The 23,647-nt window shown below is 40.9% G+C and overlaps 1 protein-coding gene across 1 annotated transcript; it reads left to right on the plus strand.

Moving 5' to 3' along the window:
* Positions 1–16,749: 16,749 nt before the first annotated feature.
* LOC101826380 (UDP-glucuronosyltransferase 3A1) lies at positions 16,750–20,931 on the plus strand. The gene is given in 9 exon segments (XM_040757895.1): positions 16,750–16,803; positions 16,985–17,069; positions 17,072–17,209; positions 18,506–18,549; positions 18,551–18,598; positions 18,600–18,730; positions 20,574–20,603; positions 20,605–20,664; positions 20,666–20,931. Coding segments are annotated over 9 exon segments (765 nt in total). The 3' UTR covers positions 20,841–20,931.
* The last annotated feature ends 2,716 nt before the right edge of the window (positions 20,932–23,647 follow it).

Here is a 23,647-nt window from a genome sequence, read left to right on the forward strand (position 1 = left end):
TTTTCCTATATCCTCTTTTAGGGCCTCTATCATTTTCATGAAAGTGGTTTTAAGGTCATTCTCTTATGCTTCATTTGCATTGGAATGTTGGAGTCTTGCTGGTGTGTAGTCTCTAGAATCTGGTGGTGTCAAATTTGTTTTTCTGTTGCTGAGTGTGTTTTTGTATTGTCTCTTTCACATCTCTTCTTCTAGTGGGTGCAGAAAGAGCCCCTTTCTGGTCTGGTGGTTAGGAGACCAGAGTTCCCTTTTGGTGGGTGCTAGCAAGTCCAATAATTTGGTAGTTCTTCTATTCCTTGTCCTCGTTCTGGTCCCATGGGTGGAGAAGAAGACCAGGAATCTGGGGCGCCTAGCCTCCCACCTGGTCCCCTGGATGCTTTGCTGGATCTCTTTCCTAGTCTCTTTGGTGGGAGACGAGACCTGGAATCTGGGGTGCTTGGCTCCCGCCGGGATTGGAAACTCTGTGCAGTTCTCAGGTGATCCCCAGGCACTGGAACAGATGCCCAGACGCAGAGTCTGTTTTACCTGGTCCTGCCAGAACAGCTGGTCCCCTGGTCTCCCCCCCCCCCCCCCCATCAATTTTTTATGTTTGATGGTAGCTACTCTGACTAAGACAAGATGGAATCTCAGTGTAGTTTTTAACCTGCATTTTCTTGATGTCTAAAGATGTTGAGGATTTTAAATGTGTCTATGGGTCATTTGTATTTCTTCATTTAAAAATATTAAGTCCATTTGCCCCTTTATTAGTTGAATTCTATATTTATTTGCTATTGAATGTTTTGAGTTCTTTGTATATGCTAGGCTATTAATGCCCTAATGGATGAATAACTAACAGATTTTCTCTCACTCTGGGCTGTCTCTTCACTCTCGTTGTTTACTTTACAGAAGCTTTTTGGTTTAATGCAGTCCTGCCTGTCAGTTCCTATTCCTGAGTTAGGGTTTCTATTGCTGTGAAGAGACACCATGACCAGTTATACAGGAAAGCATTTAATTGGGGCTGGCTTATAGTTCAGACATTTAGTCCATTATCATCATGGCAAGAAGCATGGCAGCATGCAGGCAGACATGGTGCTGGAGAAGGTACTGAGAATTGTACATCTAGATCTGCAGGCAGCAGGAAGAGAGACTGAGCCACTAGGCCTAACTTGAGCTTCTAAGACATCAAAACCCACCCCCAATGACATACTTCCTCCAATAAAACCACACCTACTCCTAATAGTACCACTCCCTATGACGAAGCATTCAAACACATAAGCCTATGGGGGCAGTTCCTATTCAAACCACCACAATACCTATATGTCTCTTCTGGTTTTTTTCCCTTTATTAATATCAATCTTTCAGGTCTTATAGTCTGATTCCATGGGTTTATATTTTTGTCCAGGATGAGAATTAAAACAAAGCAAAAGACTGTTGATTTAATGAAATGACAAGTCACAGCCTGAAAGAGTATTTTCAAAAGATATAAAGAACTTAAAATAAGCCAGATGGTGGTGGTGATGGTAGTACATACCTTTAATCCCAGCACTCAGGAGACAGAGGCAGGTAGGTGGATCTCTGTGAGTTTGAGACCAGCCTGGTCTACAGAGCAAGTTCCAGGACAGCCAGAACTTTACAAGAAGCCCTGTCTTGAAAAAAAAAAAAACGTAAAATATGCAAGGTATTCTTAAACTGAAAAATAAGAAAGCACACAGTCCAATTTAAAAGTGGCCAGAAAGTTTGCATTGAAACTACATATAGGAGATATGCAGGTGGTAAAGAAACCCAAGAGAAAATAATGCACATTGTATGTCATCAGGGAACTGCACATAAACAACAATGATATGCCATATGCACTCCATATAGGCAAACTCTAAAACAGTAACCATTAAATGCTGACAAGGATATGGAACAGCAGGTACAGTGATACTCAGTCACTTTGGAATAGTACAGAAGGTTCTTAACCATGTGGACACAGCCTTGTTATAATTTGGCAGTCATGTTGGAATTTATTCAAACAAGTTGGCACTGATGGCCACATCAAACCCTGCTGTCATGTAAATGCTTGTAGCAGCTTTACTCATAATTGCCATCAATCTACCCAACAGTTTTACAGAAGTTCATATTATTTTTCCATGTATCATTTAGTGCTCTAAAAAGATTGACTAACAAGAGTGGCCAAATCATAGATGGTTGGAGTCATATCTCAATGGAATGATTCTGTTAGGCCCAGATTGCAGGGTCCCCCAAAAACTACCGAGGTGACTGAGTCCCGATGTAAAAGCAGAGAGTCTCTATTCAGGCTCAGGCATGGCCTCTCCATCTGTCCACACAGCAGTTGAGAGCAGAGAGTGCCCAGCCCAGGCAGGGTAGCATGTTTTTTTAAGTTTGTTTTTTTTATTAATTTTTTACATTCCAATCCCAGTTCCCCTTCCCTCCTCTCCTCCCATTCCTCCCACCGTACCCCTCCTATCTGCTCCTCGGAAAGGGTAAGGCCTCCCCTAAAAGTCTACTAAATCTGTTCTTCCGCGTCCACTGTGCAGCCTGTATCGGAGACTGTGCGGAGGGTGTCAGGGATTAACAACACAGAGACTCGTTCAACGGTGTAAAGAAAACTTTAAGCAGGCCCCAAAAAGGCTCAAGAAAACTTCCCAAGAAAGGCCTCTCTCCAGAAAAGCTTCTGCTCTCTCCTTACCCCTGGCTGGTTCTGTTCTGACACCAGAAACTGACTTGGGTGTGTCAGAAGAGGCGGTTAGTCTTTGGAAAAGGTCGAAGTCAGGGTGGTTCTGTGGGCAAGCCCGTTTCAGGAACTTATTGCCCCAGGCATTGTATTGTTTTTAGTAAACATGTTTTTAGTAAACATTGTCTTACAGCTGCCTACTCCCAGGCTGACAGGGAAGTGGGTCTCTGCTCAAGGTCTGGTGTCCCCACACTGTTCCATCATCTCATTGGGGCAGGACCAAGACACCTCTCCACCCCCCCCACCCCTGTGTCGAGGGTGAGCAAGGTGTCTCTCCATATAGAATGGGCTCCACTAAGTCAGTTTGTGCATTAGAGTAAGATCTTGGACCCACTGCCAGTGACCTCAAATATTGTCCCAGCTGTACCATTGTACAGAATCACCTGACCCGAGCTAGTAAGAGATCACTAGATTCCCTTAGTATAAGTTACAATGGCAGAGTAGGATTTTTATCTTAGTAGAGGTTGGGGGGATTTTCAGGATTCAAGATCCTGATTGACTTGACTGACATTTGTTTAGGGGTGTCTTGCGAAAGGGGGATAGGTGCATGCTGGGCTCAAGAAATTCTGGTGACCTTATCTAATCTTATCTAATGGTTGAGACATTTGAAATGTCAGGTACTTCCCCTTAGATGCTAGCGCTCTCTGGGTGGTAACAGCTTATGGCTTTTCCTGGAACCCCATGCTGCCTGCCAGGAATCTGAAACCCAGGCCTACTTTTTAGCTGGTTTTTATTAAGCATTCCGTAGCAGCAGTGAGCCTGAACTGTTCTGGATCCCACAATTCCAGTTCAAAGAAGAAAATAATATATTCTGAAAAGCTGTTTTAGTGACTTTGATTGCTGTGAAGAGACACCATGACCAAGGAAACACAAAAGAACACATTTAATTGGAGGCTTGCTTACAGTTTCAGAGCTTTAATCCATTTTCATTATAGCAGCAGCATTATTCGTAATAACCAGAACCTGAAAACAACCTAGATGGCCCTAAACCGAAGACTGAATAAAGAAAATGTGTTATATTTACACAATGGAGTATTATTCAGTGGTACAAAACAATGATATAATTAAATTTGCAAGCAAATGGATGGAACTAGAAAAAAAATCCTCCTAAATAAGGTAACCCAGATCCAGAAAGACAAACATGGTATGTACTCACTCATAAGTGGATGTTAGACATAAAGCAAAGGATCACCAGGCTATAGTTCACAGCACCAGAGAAGCTAAGTGACAAGGAGGACCTTAAGAGGGACATATGTGGATAGCCCTATGAAGGGGAGATAAATAAGATCTCCTGAGTAAACTGGAAGGGGGGAGAAGAAAGTAGATTTGGGGGAGGGACAGAGACAGAGAACAATGAAAGAGACATCTTGATAGAGGGAACCACTGTGGGGTTAGGAAGAAACCTGGTGCTAGGGAAATTCCCAGGAATCCACAAGGATGATCCCAGCTAAGACTCCTAGCAACAGTGGAGAGGATGCCTGAACCAGCATTCCCCTGTAATCAGATTGGTGAGTACCGTAATTGTCATCATAGAACCTTCATCCAGTAACTGGTGGAAGCAAATACAAAGATCCACAGCCAAGCACTGGATCGAGCTCCTGGAGTCCAGTCGAAGAGAGGGAGGAGGAATTATATGAGCAAGGGGGAGGGGCCAAGTTCATGAAGGGGAAACCCACAGAGACAGCTGACCTGGGCTGGTGAGAGCTCATGGATTCTGGACTGACAACTAAGGAGTCTGCATGGGACCAAACTAGGCCCTCTGAATGTGTGTGACAGTTGTGGGGCTTGGTCTGTTTGTGGGACCCGTGGCAGTGGGACCAGGATTTATCCCTGGTGCATGAACTGGATTTTTTGGAACCCATTCCTTATGGTAGGATACCTTGCTCAACCTTGATGAAATCGGCAGGGGCATTGGATTGGGGAATGACTTGGTCCAGCCTCAACTCAATATGCCAGTCTTAGTTGACTCCCCAGGGAAAGCCTTACCCTCCCTGAGGAGTGAATGGGGAGTGGGAGAAGGGAAGGGAGAGGGAACTGTGGTTAGTATGTAAAATGAATAAAAAATTTAAGATAAAAAAGGAGCCATCCTTGAAGAGAAGAAAATATTACTAACTTAAATACAATATGGGCTTATGCAGTCCTGTAGCAGATATTACGGCGTGGGTTTGTGATCACTTGAGTTCATGGAAAGAAGACTCCGAGACACTTTTAAGAATGAACTTAGCCTTCACAGCTGCAGGGTCTCCAGCCTCGATGGACTGAAGCACTCTCCCTATGCCCAGGGCATTTTTCTTTTTCTCAATATTGACACTGTAGCCAGTTGATTACCATATGCCCAGAACAAGTTGAATGAGGTTTACAAAAAAAAGAATGCCAAGTGCAAATTCTTAATTTGTCAGGTACCACAGGTTTCTGATCAAGTTTTGCATAGACTTTTGTATCCTTGGGAAACTCGCAAATAAGGTTCACCTAGGGGGACAAAAGGTCAACAAAGGATGGATTGTGGCTGATAGCAAACTAGGGCAGGTGTAACCCAGTGCGGCTTAGGGCTAATTGCTAGCACTGTGGTACCAGGCCACCAGGATTTTGCCACACAGTCCATGTCCTTAGATGTCTTTTGGGATCTGGCCCAGGTCACAGTTTGAACCATTTAAGCAGAGACAGGAGACTGCAAGACAGGTTGACCACTTGGGCAGATTGGAGGTTTACACAGCAAAGATGGCCAGAAATATTCTTAGTACATCAGCATAGTTCTTCTCAGATAGTTGCTACCTAGGTCCATCTTGCCCATCCTGCAGAAGTATGATTTTCCTGGTGAGAACACAGGGGACTTGGTGGCAGTTCAGGACTTAATGGTGGCTGTGACCCCATGTTATCCCCCTCTTTGATGCAGAATTGCCTAAGGGTGGGTTGTAAGTCAGGCTTGTCTCCTTTTGTTATGGGAATGGAGCCTAATTGGAGACCAATTTTGATAAATAAACATTAGTAGAAACTTTCTTAAGCCTAAACCTTGGTGCAGAGTTTTCTTCCTCATAGTTTCTAACAAGCCTGATTAGTGAACTGTGGTGGCAGCACTCCTTTAGCTAAAGTCTACTTTCTATAACTTAATATTTCCTAAGCAAATTGGTTAGTAAATACAGCATCCATTTTTATTACTTCCAGCTTCTCCTGTGTCATTGCTGCACCATTATGATCACTGATGCTCTTCCATTCATTCTGTTTTAGAAGTAGAGCATCTTATATGTTACCTGTTCTCTTTATTCTCTATATCACACAGACTTAAACTGTCATTTTCCTTTTCTTACATAAAACTATTATTTTTTAAAGTTCTTTACAAACACAATAGTTTGTTATATTCAATTAAAGATGAGCCTGAGACATTTGTCATCTCTTGAGTACATAGGATACTCGTCATCTTCCACATGGAGGTGTGACGTGCACAAATCCTTATCTGCCTTATATAATTTTGGTCCTTGAACATTTCCCTTATCCATCAAGCTGGTGCTGTGATGATTTATTTTTCACACTGCTTTTTTTGTACACTCAAACTTGGCCATTATATTCCCTTCTCAATGATTTTAATATAAAAATGTTATGCCTCATTCTACAGTGTATGTTATTTGTTGTGAATTTCTAAATCTGCCCAAACTCTCTGTCAGATCAATTTATTTGAAAACTTATGCAATCAATAAGTTAAATATGGTCTTACTGAGGTCAGTGACTGTCTAAGAATTCCTAAGATTCAGTTACCTTACATGATTTAATTTTTAACCATTAAAGAAATAAAAGCATTGAGTTTATATACAATATGACAGTATTCTATGTGTAACATAGCTTTAAAGGTACAAATAAAAGAAAGAAAAGAAAAGAAACACTATCCCATATAGCCACCGGGAAAGTAGCATCCTTGGGCATTCTCAGGTAAGCCAAACCATGTGGAGACACATTGGTTAATAGAAATCAGTTAATAATTAAGAGAGAGATAGCCAATAAGAAGCCTGAGCCATTGGCCAAATAGTTTATAATTAATATAAGCTGCTGTGTGTTTATTTAGGACTAAACGCCTGTGGGACCAGGCAGGACAGAAGCTTGTAAGAACACCCTGTTTACAGTCCCTTTTAGAGTAACCTTGTTTGCCACAACTACCATTTGACATTTCAATTTTTCTTCAAACCTCTTGAAATCACCTCTCCTATCCATGCATCATCATGGTCATGAGCTTCAATATTAATTGTAGTTCAGATCCAGTCCTCCAAAGGTACTGATCTTGCCTTTAGGCCTAATTACCCTTTTGCATGGAGGATTTGCATTTCAAAATCCAAACTTTTAATTATTTTTCTAGCTTCTGTGTCTGATATCATTCTATTTACTGCTAGTGCCAATCTTTGTAAGAAAATTGTGAAGCCTTCCTTTGGGTCCTGTATAACTTTTGTAAATGATTCCATTTTTTTTCCAACTTCTCCAAATCTGTCCTAAGCATCCAAAGCTGCTGTACGGCATAAAGCCAAGAGGTGGTCATCATACAGACATTTCCTTTCTAAAGTAGCATAATCTCTTCCAATAAGTTGATCTTAGGAGATATCCATACCTTTGGCTTTAGCCTATTGTTCAATAGCCTTAGCCTCTTCTCTGAGCCAGGAAGTCTATTGTAATTGTGGACCAGGCTCTAGAACATCTTTAATCAAGTTTATCCAGTCTATAGGGATAACTCTATTACAAACTGTCCATCTGTTTAACATCTGCTTCACAAATGGTGAATGCATGCCTTGTGAGAGTACCCCGTCCTTGAATTTCCTTTAGTCTAAAATTGTCACAGGCATCCAATTAGCTTTTATACTACCTCTATCACTTGGTACTTTCTGTAAGGTTACTGTATATATTAAGGTTGGTTTTCTTAAGACCTTAGACTGTTCCTCTTTAACTTTATAATTCAGTGTTGAATTTGGTTCTCCATTAAATTTCTCAGTCTGGGTATGAACATCTTTATACTATGCTTCAATAAGTTTTTCTAAGGCCTCTATCTTGGCACTCATATCAACCAATTTTTTTCGAGATAAAAATTATCAAACCACCAACAAAGATTATCAAAGTGATAATTAATAGCATGTCAATCCTGGTTAAGTTGATTATCCTTTCATTTAATTGTTTCACTTTTAAACCATCCATTATGTAATCATACAGAGACATAACTCTCTCCATTGTAATAATGTTTCCCATTTGAATCAGAGAACAAGCTTTTGGCATTAGCTGAGAATGTCAGTGAAGAGAGGAGCTGTAGGAAAAGCCTGCATCCTATTCCTATGTGTGGAGAGAGAGAGAGAGAGAGAGAGAGAGAGAGAGAGAGAGAGAGAGAGAGAGAGAGAGAGAGAGAGAGAGAGAGAGAGAGAGCCTTCTGGAGTTTGAATAAACAGCTGAAGACTGTTTAGAGAGGCTACAATAGGAAATCCCAAACTTGCTCAAAGACTTGGGGAGAAAACAGAAAACCTAACTAGCTGGGCAGGGACTCCAGCAGTAGCCCACCCTGCAGCTCAGGCCTGGGTCTGTACCAGTGGCTTCAAAGTAGCTTTTTCAGGAATTTGTACCTGTAGGTTGGGTACCAATTTATAATATGAATAATATAAACCCAGAGACAGATATTGGGGTTCATGCTGAATATCAGGGAAACTAAGAAGCTGGCCACTAGCTCTTATCTAAAGGGCTGTCCTGTCCTCAGAATGTCTGGAGAATAAATCTTTGAGACTGAATACTGGGATTAAAGGCATGCGATCCCAAGTGCTGAGATCTCATTTGTGTGAGCTGTTTCCCTTTTAGACTGATACACTCTAACGTAACCTTGGGTGGCCTTGAACTCACAGAGATCCATCTGCCTTTGTCTCCTGAGTCCTTGGATTAAAAGTGTGTTCCACCACTGTCAGCTTCTATAGCTAACTAGTGTGGTTGGTGGAATTAAAAGTGTGTATCACCATGGCTTGGTTCTCTGACTGTGGCTAGCTTTGCATTTTGATACCCAGTGGCTTTATTAAATCATGAAAAATACATCACTACATCTTCCCTTCTTAATAAAGGATCTCTCTGTGAAAACAGGTATTTGGGTGTGGTTTGTGCCTAATTTGGGGTCTGGAAGGGAGCCAGTGAAGAACTATAGCCATCCACTGGCTGTTCATGAGTGCCAGTAAAGAACTAGAATTTTAGCAAGAGTGGTAGACAAGTTTCTCCAAAAGAATTTAGTGACTTAGTCCATAGCTTGTTATCATAATTGCCATTGCTTACCGTCATGTATTGATCCGCATGACTTACAAACTTAGTGATCTAAGAACAGTGAATCCAAACAGCTTAGTTCATTCTTTCTTTGGTAATTCACGGACAAAGGGAGTTACTTCAAAGGGACTGTGGTTCTGCTCTCCCAGTCATCTGCCATCTTAGTTGATTTCATGGCATCACTGAGGGATTTTCATCCATTAAAATATCACCTCAGTAACATTTTCCTTTGTGACTGTTCTTGTGTAGCCCCTGGAAACTCCACTAGCTTTAGCTTGTTCTAACTGTAAGATGATCCTATTCTGTAAACACTTTAGCTTTGAGTCCTACTTTGCTCTTTTATGAGAAATATGCCTTTACTAGGTGACAGTAAATAAGCCACTGTATGTCCCCATCTACTAGTCCATAGCTATCTCAGTAGGGTAACAGATTCATGGGAAATAGTTGTTTTCCTTCTAAGAGCTTTAAAAGTATTTCCTGCTAATAGGACCAATGTGGAAGGGTTTGGTATAGTTCTAATCTTGAGTGATGAGGACAAGCCATTCAAAGGCTTACCTGAAACTTACTATGGGTGCGTAGTAGGGATGTTACCTTCTGCATTAAAATTGGCAAGTGGATTAGGATCCCCCAAAAGGATTCTTGAGGATTTTGTGTTCCTCAAAAATGTTAAATGACACTGAGGGCTGGTATTTCATTTTATGGTAGGAACATTAGTTCTGTTTTGTTTGCCTAAGCAATAGAACACAAAGAGTTAAAACTGTATCCTCAACTCTTCTGCAAATGACGGTTTGCCTCTTTGACTCACTTTCAACCAATGGAACCTGTGGATCTTGTTGCTAGATGGAAGCAAAGGATCTATTTATTTGGTTTAGCCTTACACTTGGTTCTCTGAGAGAAGAAAAGTCCTGTACCTGCACTGTCCATCATTTCACACCAAATGTCACACAAAGAATTCACAAACATTCTACTATGGACTATCCTTGTCATGGAGATTTTCCAAACAACTCACATTTTTTGTGACTCTGATGTTTCATTTCTTTCGGGTTCTTTGAGCCAGTGAAAAATGTGACCTCGCCTATTGAGATCTTACTATTTCTTACCCTTGCTTCAGGGAATTGATTGGCTTAGTTTTTATATTTTGAGATTCTCATATTTACTCCAAGATGAACACTTGGACATGGATGCCTATGAGAAAACCTGCTTCATGGGCACCTTGGCTCCTTGGTACTCTTACCTTTTGCCAAAAAAGTGTGAGCAAGGGCAGGTAGTCTAGATAGTAGTGTTGGAATCATAGATTTTAAGTTCCGTGTTAACTCAAAAGACCAATAAGACAACAATACCCAAACAAAGCAAAATGAAACAAAATTTCCACAAAGATACCAATGAATTAATTTTTCATTCTATGAATCTATCATTACTTGGTAACCAAAGCTAGAAAATAAAGGAGAACCAGAGGAGAAGAAATTATAGAACAAAACAAGTGGAGACATTTTGTATACTATATTTCTAGCATGTACATAAAACAATTCAAATGACCATTAGTGTTAGTTGTCCCTCCCCATGTTCCCTCTTGTTTTCATCTCACAATCTCCATTCCTATTTAATCCTCCTAGTTTCTGCCTTATCTTTCCATGACACTATATTCTATTTCCCCTTCCTTGGGAAATTCTCTCCTCCCAGCTGCTCCCTTACATGGTACCTACCCTGTGTCTTATTACTCAGCAGCAGCTGCTGGGACTCCTGGGCAGACCTAGGCTGTCTCATGGGGAAGTTAATACTGAGCATGCTCAAGTCACCAGTTATGTATTCATGCTGGGGCATGTCCAAACTCCTTTTGTCTGATCATGTTTGCCCCACGTATCCACCCCTTTTATTTTATTATTATTATTGGACACTCAGTGGGAGTCAAGGTGCTTTGCCCTGACCATGTTGTCTTCACCTCAGGAGGGCTCAGCCTTATGGTCTGTGCCTGTCTTAGGCTGGCTTGCCCGACAAGCTCTTACCCATCTTTAACTACCAGTCCTTGAAGAGTGCTATAACTGGGAGAGTAGTCTGGAGTGGAGGGGTCTTAGTAATAGCCCTTTGGATTTCTGTGAGCCATGAATGCATCACTGCCTTTGGAGGGTTGCATTCTGGATATCTAAGAGATCCCCGGTGGTCAGTCCTTATATGGGAGTGCTGGGCAAACCTGTTCACCCAGAGCGTATGCCTCCCTGTCTACCTATATTTATGAACAAGATATACAACAGAAGTGAAGAGAAGGTCTCAGCACTTACCCAACAGGAGATCAAGGAAACAGAGCATAGAAGGACCTACTCACGGATAGTCACCGAGTATGGGGGCCTGGGGTATATGGTTCCACACTGTGAAAGGAAGGATCCAGCAGGAGTGAGTAAAAAACAAATGAGAAAGCACTTACTTGTGTCATAATCAGTGGAAACAAAAATAAATGACCAAAAGAACACTGTACACAAAACCACAATAACTCAGTTCCCATCAGGGCCTCACATTGGGTGCCAGATGTTGCTGTACTCCATTAGGCTCCTGGGGGAGGGGGCAAGTAGACAAGGAGTCAACACACAGACACTGGGAATCAGGTTGAAAAAAATAAGCTCTCTTTATTTTAGGAAAAGAAAAGCCTTTAAATACCCTCCACCAGCCTAAGGAGGGGGAGCAGCAGCTCTGGACTTGTGTCATCTGTCACGGCAGCCTCTGATTGGTCCAGGCCACCCTGTCTTAACACTCAGCAGCAGCTACTGTGGATCCTGGGCAGACCTAGGCTGGCTCATGAGGAAGTTCATACTGAGCACGCTCAAGTCACCAGTTCTGCTTTCATGTCAGGGCATGAATGCAAAATGGAATGTAAGATGAAATTTTAAAGAAATGATTAAATTAAAAACAAACAGAAAAATAAAGTTCAATATGTAACTGTGAAAATTATTTACTAATCATAGGTTAGAAATACTGTGTACAAACTCAACCTGTAATGGAACTTAACATTACTGACAGGAAAACAAAGCACACCCCCAACTGTGAAGCATGACGTCCAATCAATAGTAGTTTCATAGTATTCCTGCCCAAACTCTGTAACTATATGGGTAGTAAGAAAACATCTGCTTTCTTCCCTTTTCTGTCCCCAACTCTGGAACTCCATTTTACTCACCAAAGTAATTTTGAGGCAATTCTTGCTTCATACCACTTCTGTAAGCATTGAGTTACATTTTCTAGCTCCCCCTTTTGTTAACGAACTACTGAGTTTAATTGGGGTTCCTTGCATGAACATGGGCCAGGGTTATTTACTAGAGCATGGACAGCCTCCCAGAAAAACAGCACTCCTACCAGCAGCCATCAATTTCCAACAGTATTTTGGTTATAGATGGAGGCTTCATAAGCACTACCCCACACATGCAGGAATGTTGGTGAGCTGGACTTTGTGTGTAGCCTGTGCAGGCCATCACAACTGCTGGGGCTTTGTTACTGCAATGGCTGTGTAACATCAATAAGACAATGCTCTATTTCATTCCTTGTTTCACAGGACTCCTTGCTTTCCTCTGGCTCTTACATTCTTTCAGTCCTTCTATGCATCTCTCTGAGCATTCTCTCTCTCTCTCTCTCTCTCTCTCTCCCTGTCTCTCCTCTGTCTCTTCTGTCTCTCTTTTCCCTCTCTCAGCTTCTTTTATTGTTTTATTAAAAAACAAAAAAATAAAAGTCAGGAGTTAAATATTAGGGAGTAAACCCAACAGATCAATGGAGTGCTGGATAAATGATCACCGGACCCTCTTCTCTACCTTCCCAGAAAGCCTGCTCATCTCTTCCCTATTCCTCTGTGTCTAGTCAACCAGAAAACTCCATGGTCCACTCCAGCCAGCTGAATGTGGACTCTACCCTCTGAATCAAGGCCCAACTCCTTCTGCCTTCTGTCCCTCTACAGCTGCCTTTATATAACCTAACAATGACAGCCCCAGGAAGGACTAAGTGTACTAAGATACTAACATGCATATTACATTTTATCTGATGTTATCTGCCCCCTTGCTATGCTACATGTGGCCGGTGAGAGAGCTTGCCCCAGGATTATGAGAGTGAGAGAACTAGACCTGCCCCACACCAGCTGCCACACACAGGAGAGTGGGCCCTGTACCCCACCTGGGCAGCACACTAAATCTGACCCTGTAGCCAGGAGTGCAAGTGAGCCAGCCCTGAGGGCTGAGGGCAGGAGAGCTGTCCCCCACCCCCCCATTGTAGAAAATTATTTTAAGGTGTGTTATATTTGTTTATTCTCTGGAACATTTGTTTAAGGATGTGAAGATGTATTGCTTTTGTTTATGCTGTATTTGTTTAACTCTGTGAAGCTGTGATTCGTTACCTCTCTAAAACACCTGATGGTCTAATAAAGAGGCGAATGGCCAATAGTGAGGCAGGAGAAAGGATATGCGGGGCTGGCAGGCAGAGAGAATAAATAGTAGGAGAAATCTGGAAGAGAAAATAGAAGAAGCAATGGGAGAACAAGGAAAGAAAGATGTTAGGAGCCATCCACCCAGCCTCATAGCCAGACTCAATGTAAGAATGAAAGTAAGTTTTCAGAAGTAAGAAAAGGAAAAGGCCTAGAGGCAAAAGGTAGATGGAATAATTTAAGAAAAGCTGGCTAGAAACAAGTCAAGCTAAGGCCAGGAATTCATGAGTAATAATAAGCCTCCATGTGTGTAATTTATTTGGGAGCTAGGTGGTGGTCTGTGGCGGTATCTTGCTTTGCCAGTGAACTTACAGTGGTGGTTACATCCTATGGACATGGCTTCAGGTGTGCAGATGCGACCCCTTATAAGAAAGATGAAGGGCTGGATCATTCTTTTGGGTTGTGGTGAGAACATGGGAAGGACAGAGCCTACATCTTCTGGAGCAGGAAGACCATGGTGGTTATTTACTATTATTTGTGAAAGTGCTTCCATAATAAATACCTGTTTATCCTTTATCTTGGATCTTGTGGAGTCATTTAAACCCTGCCTTCACTGGCCCCCCTCAAAGAACAAAAAAGGTAAAAGAGTAAAGAAAACAACAACAATATGGGGCCAAATTTCCATGTAGGGCCTAAAAGCTCGGGGAAAGAAGAAAGAAAAAGGATGTGGCACCTTGAAGAGGCACTGCTATTCTGTTGGCAGTGTTAAGTAGAAACTAGAAATGGCAAGTTAAGAAAAATTGCTTGTAGGGAGGCGAGATTGGGCCTCCGGCAGGGACACCCCCCATCCCCTGCCCAACACCCATCCCCTCGATCTTCCAGGCCGCTCCTGGCATCCAGAAGACCCGCCCACACAGGAAAGACATCAGCCCTTCCAGGCCCCAACCTCCGGCAACCCCAGCTTCAGCTTAAGCTTCAGTGTCAGCATCCCCAGCTTCAGCTTCAGGAAGAAAGGAGACCAGTGGAGACGGAAAGACCCCACCAGCACCCACTGGAAAAAGAGATGGGAAGAAGACAGAATAAGAGCTCACTCAGCAAAATAAAAACCAACATGACTCCACCAGAACCTAGGGAACCAACACCAGCAAGACCTGAAAAGTACTACATAGATGAAGCAGAGGAGACAGACCTTAAAAATTATTTTATGAAGATGATAGAGACCCTCAAAGAAGAAACGAGGAAATCCCTTAAAGAAATAGAAGACAAAAGCAAATAAAAAAATCCATGAAATGGGGGAAAAAAGTCAAGAAATAAACAAATCTCTCAAAGAATCTAAAGAACACCAAGAAAAAACAACCAAACAAATGAAGGAAACAACTCAAACAGTTGAAGTATTGAAAGCTGAAATAGAAACGATAAAGAAAACACAGAAAGAGGGGATGCTGGAAATAGAAAAGCTGGGTAAACGATCAGGAACTACAGATGCAAGTATCACCAATAGAATACAAGAGATAGAAGAGAGAATCTCAGGTGTTGAAGACTCATTAGAGGATATAGAGTCGTCAACCAAAGAAAATCTCAAAACCAACAAATCCTTAACACAAAATATCCAGGAAATATGGGACACTGTAAAGAAGCCAAACTTAAGAATAATAGATATAGAAGAAGGCAAAGAAATAAAACTCAAAGGTACAGAAAACATATTCAACAAAATCATAGAAGAAAACTTCCCTAACCTAAAGAAAGATCTGCCTATGAAAATACAAGAATCTTACAGAACGCCAAATAGGCTGGACCAGAAAAAGAAGTCTCTCAGCCATTTTAGACTCCCCTATTGAGAATTCTCTATGTAGTTCTGTAGCCCACTTTTTAATTGCATCCTTTGGTGTTTTGGAGACTTGCTTCTTGAGTTCTTTGTAAATTTTGGATTAGCCCTCTGTCAGATGTGGGGTTAGTGAATATCTTTTCCCATTTTGTGGACTGCCTTTTTGTTTGTTGACTGTTTCCTTTGCCTTACAGAAGCTTCTTAGTTTCAGGAGGTCCCATTGGTTAATTGTTGATCTCAGTGTCTGTGCTACTGGTGTTATGTTCAGGAAGCGGTTTCCTGTACCAATTCATTGAAGAGTATCTCCACTTTTGCTTTTAAGAGTTTCAGTGTGGTTGGATTTATGTTGAGGTCTTTGATCCATTTGGACTTAAGTTTTGTGCAAGGCAATAGACATGGATCTATCTGCAGTCTTCTGCATGCCAATACCCACTTATGCCAGCATCATTTGTTGAAGATGCTTTCGTTTTTCCATTGTATAATTTTAGCTTCTTTGTCAAAAATCAAGTGTTCATAGGTGTGGGGGTTAAAATCAGGGTTTTCAATTTGATTCCATTGGTCTACCTGCCTATTTTTGTGCCAATACCAAGCTGGTTTCAAGACTATAGCTCTATAATAGAGCTTGAAGTCAGGTATGGTGATGTCTCCTGAAGTTTCTTGATTGTATACATTTGTTTTGGCTATCCTGGGTCTTTTGTTTTTCCATATAAAGTTGTTTGTTGTTCTTTCAAGGTCTGTGAAGAATTGTGCTGGAATTTTGATAGGGATTGCATTGAATCTGTAGATTGCTTTTGACAAGATTGCCATTTTTATTATGTTGATCCTACCTATCCAAGAGCATGGGAGATCTTTCCATTTTCTGGTATTCTCTTTGATTTCTTTCTTTAGAGACTCAAAGTTCTTGATATACAGGTCTTTCGTTTCTTTGGTTAACGTTATCCCCAGATATTTGATGGTGTGTATGGCTATTGTAAAGGGTGATGTTTCTCTGATTTCTTTCTCAGCCACTTTATCATCTGCATATAATAGGGCCACTGATTTTTTCCCATTAACCTTGTATCCTGACACTTTGCTGAAGGTGTTTATGAGCTCTAGGAGTTCCCTTGCAGAGTTTTTCTGGTCACTTATGTAAACTATCATATCATCTGCAAATAGTTAAAGCTTGACTTCTTTTTCTATTTGTATCCCCTTGATCTCCTTTTGTTATCTTATTGCTCTAGCTAGAACATCAAGTACAATATTGAAGAGATATGGAGAGAGTGGACTGCTTTATCTTGTTCCTGATTTTAGAGGGATTGCGTTGAGTTTCTCTCCATTTAGTTTGATGTTAGCTGTTGGTTTACTGTATATTGTTTTTATTATGTTCAGGTATGTTCCTGTTATCCCTGATGTCTTCAGGACCTTTATCATGAAGGGATGCTAGATTTTGTCAAAGGCTTTTTCAGCATCTAGTGAGATGATCATGTGGTTTTTCTTTTGCAGTTTGTTTATATGGTGGATTACATTGACAGATTTTCTAATGTTGAACCATCCCTGCATTCCTGGTATGAAGCCTACTTGATCATGGTGGATGATTTTTCTGTTGTGTCCTTGAAGAGATGGCTGCTAATCAATGCAGTAAGCATTAATACAGTACTCAGAACATAACTGTACAGAGGCTATGGAAGGAGTTTTATCACATAGAACACAAGCAGCTAAAGCGTGGATTTATCCAATGTCTGACCTGGTTTTGTGTCATAGCTATTTTGGTTTTTTACAAACTACTTCTTCTGTCTTCTTTCCTTTATGTTTCTTCTAGGACTTGGAGGATTTTATCACTAAGTTTGGAGACTCAGGTTTTGTTTTAGTTGCCCTGGGCTCCATAGCAAGCAGGTATCAGACCAAAAATTTATTAAGGAGATGAACTTTGCTTGCCTCCCTAATGGGGTGCTGTGGACATGTAAGGATGCTCATTGGCCCAAAGATGTCTGAATGGCCCCAAATGTCAAAATCATGGATTGGCTTCCACAGACAGACCTTCTGGGTAAGCAGCTCCTAGACCTGTTGCCTTATTTCCATTAATGTGCTTTTGAGATTTAATAGATAGCAGATGTCTGAGCATTTGGAATAGCAGAAGAAAAGCTGCTGATAGGTGAAGATGTATCTCTGGCAGGCAGGCAAATCAACTAGAGTTTTTGGGGGAATGAATCTGTGCTCTGGACTGTCAACAACAGCAACTTCCTTATCTTTTTCAACTCAGACAGGTCTCAAGCCCATATAGATGTGTAGCCTTGATTTATCAGTATTTTAAGATATTTATCAGTATTTTCACCACAACACAATTTTCAACAGTATGTGAGCTATAACTGCTCCCTGGGGCAGTGACTACTATTTGTTGCCACTATTCTCATAATGTTGTGACAACTCTTTAGCATTTTTAAACACATAAATTTGAATATAAGCATGCAGACACATCTTGGTTGCTGACAAATGGCTGCAAACTCAGACACAACATTGATGTTGAGGGTGTGAGGACATAGAAAGCTGTTTGAGTGTCAACCCAAGAAACTTCATAGTATAATGGAAGACACTGATTTCATGGGCACAGAGAATTCCCTAAAGCCACCTCTCCTCAAATTATTTGTTTCTATGTGACTGTTTGGAGACCCATCCTTCCACACTCAATGGCTAACATCAGAGCTTTGTACCAAAGACTGTGACAAAAAAATAAGCTGGGAAATTTTGCAAATAGATCTCTGTTGAGTAAAATCACAGGCTACACAATAGGGAAAAGACTCACTTTCCATGGTACAGGGGTAGATTTTGTGGGAGGCATAGTTTGGGATGGCTACTTTATGGTCATAAGAAATTTTTGGTTGCTTTCACTATGGAACAACAGACAAGACATGAAAATACATAAGTGTCTAGTCTACCATCCCCTTTTGTAAGCTTCTCTTAAAATAGAGGAGACCACACAGAGAATATAAGCTTCATAAGAGATCAGATGTGAGAAGCAAGAGAAGGCAGGGGTGAACATTGTAAAGAAGAAAGCATCAATGGAGAGGATCAGGATGAGTAGAAGGACAGAGAAACATGCCTGGCTCATTGCTCTCCTTGTAGCTGTCCCTGGGTTCTAAGTCCTTGATAGTTTTGGATTGAAGTAAGGCATATTTCTACAGAGGCATGGCTGGATATCATATCCTAGAACACTGGAAATCTCAAAAGCAGAATCATTAAATCCATTATCTCTAGCACATTGGTATTTCCAGGGTCTCCTGATTTACTTGGTATCTGAAACTTTCATGGTGAAATATTGGACTCTCTTTCTCTTTTGCAACAGCTCATCCTAGCATTCAGCTTTTTGTTGCCCATGGGGAACTGAGTAGCATCAATCATGGAGGCCATCCAGCATGGAGGGCCCATGGTGGGGATTCCCCATTTTTGGAGACCAATATGAAAACATGGTCAGAGTGGAAGCCAAGAAAATTGGTGTTTCTGTTCAGCTACAGACACTCAAGGCAGAGACATTTACGCTTACATTGAAAGAAGTCATAGAAGATAAGAGGTATGCAGCTCTCGGGGTTGTGGTCCCTTAGGCTGGATGCAGAGCAAACACTAATGGTTCTGTGTAGTCTGTTTATCAATGAAACCAGAGTTTTGTGAGATTTGTTATAGTACATGAGTGAATCTTGAAAGTCCTGCTTTTCCTTTGCTATTAATCCTCATTTTAGTTGAGGTGCTGAGAATATGCTTCTGCCTGATGTAGTGTGATCATTTTTGTATACACACATTATCTTCATGACCTCTTATATTTTGAGGACCTACAATATAATTCCAACTGAAGCAGGAGAGAACAGTTGTGTGTTCTTAGGGTGGCTGATCTCCCTGGCTCATCATATGCTTATAGGATTCCAATTAAATAAAAAAAAGACTTCTTAGTTACTATTCTATTGTTGTGAAGAAGTACCTTGACCAAAGCAACTTATAAGATAAAGCATTTAATTGGGCCTTATTCCAGAGGGTCAGTACATGACCATTTTGGTGAAAAGTGTGGCCGTAAGCTTGACATCTTGATCTACAGGCAGGAAGCAGAAAGATCAAGACTGTACTTGGAACCCCCCCCCCCAGTGACAAATCTCCTTCAACAACTTCATGGCTCTTATCCTTCCTAAACAGTCCACCTAACTGTGGAACAAACATTCAAATATGTAACATATAGTCTTCCTGCCAGTCGCTTGAGCCCTGTCCGCAGTTAGCAGCTTGGGTCCCACTGCTGTCTCAGCCCCCAAATAACACACATAACACACAGGATGCTATATTAATTATAAGCTGTTGGCCATTTGCTTTGTTTCTTACTGGCTAGCTCTGACTTAAGTATTTAACCCATAATTGCTAATCTGAATATTTCCGTGGGGTCTTCACTTACTGGAGGAAGGGTCCACATGTTGCTTCTCCTGCATCCTACATTGTGACTGATTGTGTCTCTCTTTCCCAGAATCCTCCTTGACTCCTACTCCCACCTATCTTGCTTTCCTATTGGCCAACAGTTCTTTATTCAACAAACAATAAGAGAGACAGATTTACAGAATGACATCTCCCATCACAAATATATGTTCTGTGAGAGACATTCCTACTCAAAGCACAAGGACCTTTGTGTGTTCTTAATGTGACTGATTTCCCCTCATCAATGTCTTTGTGTTGAGCCCAGGGTACTATCTGTCTAAGGATGTCCCGTTAGAAGACCATTCATCATATACTAGTTTCTTTTTGACACTTTGAAAAATTTGCAATATCTCCATCATGTGTGTCATTATTGTCTGTCCCATACTAGCACATAGAATGCATGTACCATGAAGAAGCTGTATGTATCATTTTCCATTCTATTCTTAGGTCCATGACAGGTCTATTATAGAGGAAGCTCACACAAATCTAGCACAAATGAGACAGGAACAGAGACAAGAACAGGTGCTCCACTTATCCTTTGACCATCCAGCACAATGATTTCACAATCTGTTTGGACTACACTCTCAGGTTTCAATGTCCTAATCACTTAATTAGATACATATCCTGTCACATGCGTTGAAATATATTAATGTGAGAATACCTTCAGCACCATAGGTACAATCCTTACAGACATAGTCATTTTAAAAAATTTCCCTTCAAGGGTTAGTTTTGATCTTTTTTGTAGAAGGTTTTTCTTTTTAGACTTTTATTGAACATTTAGTTGGGACTCAGGTAGATAGTGTCAAGTGTATGCCAATGATTTTGTTTGAAGATAATCTATGGGTATGTACTTTTAAAAATTTGTGTGTGTGTGTGTGTGTGTGTGTGTGTGTGTGTGTGTGTGTGTGTGTGTGTACTACTGGTATAGCACACTGCTAACACAGTCTCTCTGTGTCTGCCCACAGGTACAAGTCTGCAGCAATGGCTGCCAGGGCCATCCCACCCCCTAAAACCTTCTCAGCGTCTGGTGGGCTGGATTGACCGCATTCTACAAAAGGGGAGGAGCACATCTAAAGCCCCATGGCTTTCAACAGCCATGGCATGTGCAGAACCTGATGGATGTCCTACTGTTTTTGTTCGGGCTCACTCTGAGTACCTTCTGGCTATTGAAGAAAGTTCTGGGCTTGTTGCTTAGGTCCCTGCGTGTGACTAGGAAGGGAAAGAAGGTATAATGTTAAGTTTGATCTGGCAGGGGGAGGGGGGAAACTGGGAACTCTAGCTTTCAAAGGCTTCCCCCTTCCCTAACACAAGGCACTCCCAGGATGTATTATGAGCCAATTTAATTGACAGTGACAAATTCATTTTTCTTGGTAGAAATCAGAATTAAAGTTTATAGAAAATTGAAGGGTTGGGATAAATAATTTTTATGACTGCTATGGTAGATTTATTTCCTTTTGTCAGAGAAATTAAAATAAGGAAAGAAACTACAGTCTATCCACTTACTGGAGTAACAGCTGTATGTAAAATAGTATGAGCCAGAGATTTATAAATTAATACATAGTGAACTTCAATGTCAAGTAAAAAGATACAAAGAAAAGGGATAAATACAGAATGTCCTTATATATATGGTAGGAGTTGAGGGACAACAAACAATATGTGGCCATTCTTCACAAAAATATATGGGAAAATCCTGTGAGGGATCATTTGCAGTATGTGGATGAGGGTCACATATCACAATGCATATTATGTACAGCCTCAGGATTTGCATGTGTGCTAGTATTTTACATACAAAACTTATTAAAATAGAGAAAATTGTTGAACCCTTAAAATAAAATATACACAGTAATGAATGCACTTCTTCTCCAAGCATTTTTATAACTATGAAAAAAATACAATGCCAGCTGAGAAAGTTTAATTTGGTCATTAAGTTCTCAGATTAAAGACAAATATAATTGCAAATGACTTTGTAATTTATTATTTGTGCTTCATAGTTGTGTGGATTATCATTTGAGAATGCATTATCTTTACATAGGTTGACAAATAAATAAGTAGGTAATTTTATAACATTGAGAGGTTTCATAGTTACTAAAAGGGGAATCAAAATGGGGATTTGAGGAGAATAACAATGTTACCATATGGGCTTATGCTTCATCTTATGGGCTAATCCAAAATTATTAATTTTATCTGGTAAAGATAGGAAGAGCTCAACACAGAGTTATAAATAGGAGATTTTTATAATCTTTGCTAACCTGTTATTTCCTAGATCTGGCCAATAAAAAAGATAAAAAATAAAAACAGCAGTCTTTCACTAGCAAGGAGTAGACCAGGGTAACATGTTTCAGTCTCTAAATACATTTACCCATGCAAAAGAACTGAGTTTCTTTGAAAATGTGTGGTTTGAAAAACCCATTTCCTGCACAGCATCCCTGTCCCTCTGTCAAACTGATTTCATTCCACACAAGCCACACCAGACTTCTAGACTCCATCATGCTCCTGCCCAGTCTGCTCTTCTCATATATGAAACTGAAATGATGAAGTTCACATGCAGGGATCTCATCACAAAGGACCGGGTGTGTGTGTGTGTGTGTGTGTGTGTGTGTGTGTGTGTGTGTGTGTGTGTGTGTATGTATACGTATATATAAAGATCAAGGCAGTAAGCACCCCCAAATCTGTCAGGTCTATAGAATATTTGCAAATGAACATTCATACCTGGGTGATTCCAGGATGCAGAATTTAAAAGGAAAATTATAAACGTCATCAAAATTCATGGCCTTTAAAGAAAATACAAAGAAACAAAACAACAACATTAAGAAAGAACTTAAGGAGAATAAACACCTGGGTGATACCCATTAACAGCCTGGCATGGATGAAGGAGGGAAGAAGGGGCCCCATTCCTCAGTGCTGAACTATACTGGAAGAGAGGAATGGTTGTCTCCAGTCATGTGTCCCCTGGTGACTCCATCAGGCTCCAATAGAGAGCTCCAATCCAGTGGTTACACAGACAGCCCTCACTAAACTAAATTAGTCATAAAATAGACCCAAGGCCATGAATCTGGGAAAATGACTGATGGGAGGGGGTGACTGGACGGAGTAAAGAGGATGGCAGAGGGTAATCGGAATGCATTATGTACATGTATGAATTTGTGAACTAATTTAACTGATAAACTTCTTAGTGTAAGGAAGTAGCTGTTTGTGCAAGATTGATTTCCATTTTAAATGTCCTGAATATGAGTACATTTTATTTGGTTCAACAATTGGATTAACCACTCTTGATTAATTTCAAGGTCATCCAGAGCTCTGTGATGGGAACTTCAGGAGATGCAAAGATGAACGAGACTCCCTCCTGACCCGCTGGGAGCTCCCAACTGTCATTTATTGTTGACTGATCAGTTAGAGGCAAGGTTTCTCTGTCCTTGGTGGTGCTTCTTGTTTGAGTGGTCACTACTTACAAATTAGCTTTGCTAGCTCATAATTTCACTCGGTGAAAGTGAAATGATGCAGCTGGAGGTTCCCGGGCTATGTGAAGATGCTCAGGCTCCCCAGGGGTGAAAGAGGGAGGCACACTGAATCCCTGCTGTGTCTACACTTTCTCCTGACTTGTTAAGTACCATGTTATACAGGAAGGACCCCCTGAAATGGTGTCTGGCACAGAAAGAGATAAAGCAGTTTTTGAGCAGGTGGCTATTTTCTTGACCTTCAGATCATTCCATCGGAAATTACCTCAACTAATACTGACTTTTAAAAAAATAAATCTTCGTGTGATGTCTATGTGACATCTTCTGATCATACAGTTTATTTTAATGATCTTAATAATCAAGACCACTCTGAGAATACACAGGTAAAATCCATAACAGAAAGTGGAAGGGAGGCCTTTCTAGAAAGTTCTTGTCCTAGTTCCTTGTACAATTCCAGGAGGGAGCCTGTAGGTGAGAGTATGGGGGGCAGGGAGTAAGATGTCATAGATACTCAGTGTAAGAAATGTAGCTTACATGTATCTGCCCACAGCAAACAACTAAGGAGCCTGCTTTTGCTCTGGCAA

This window comes from Mesocricetus auratus, unplaced genomic scaffold, assembly GCF_017639785.1.
Source record: "Mesocricetus auratus isolate SY011 unplaced genomic scaffold, BCM_Maur_2.0 Super-Scaffold_100015, whole genome shotgun sequence".
NCBI lineage: Eukaryota > Metazoa > Chordata > Mammalia > Rodentia > Cricetidae > Mesocricetus > Mesocricetus auratus.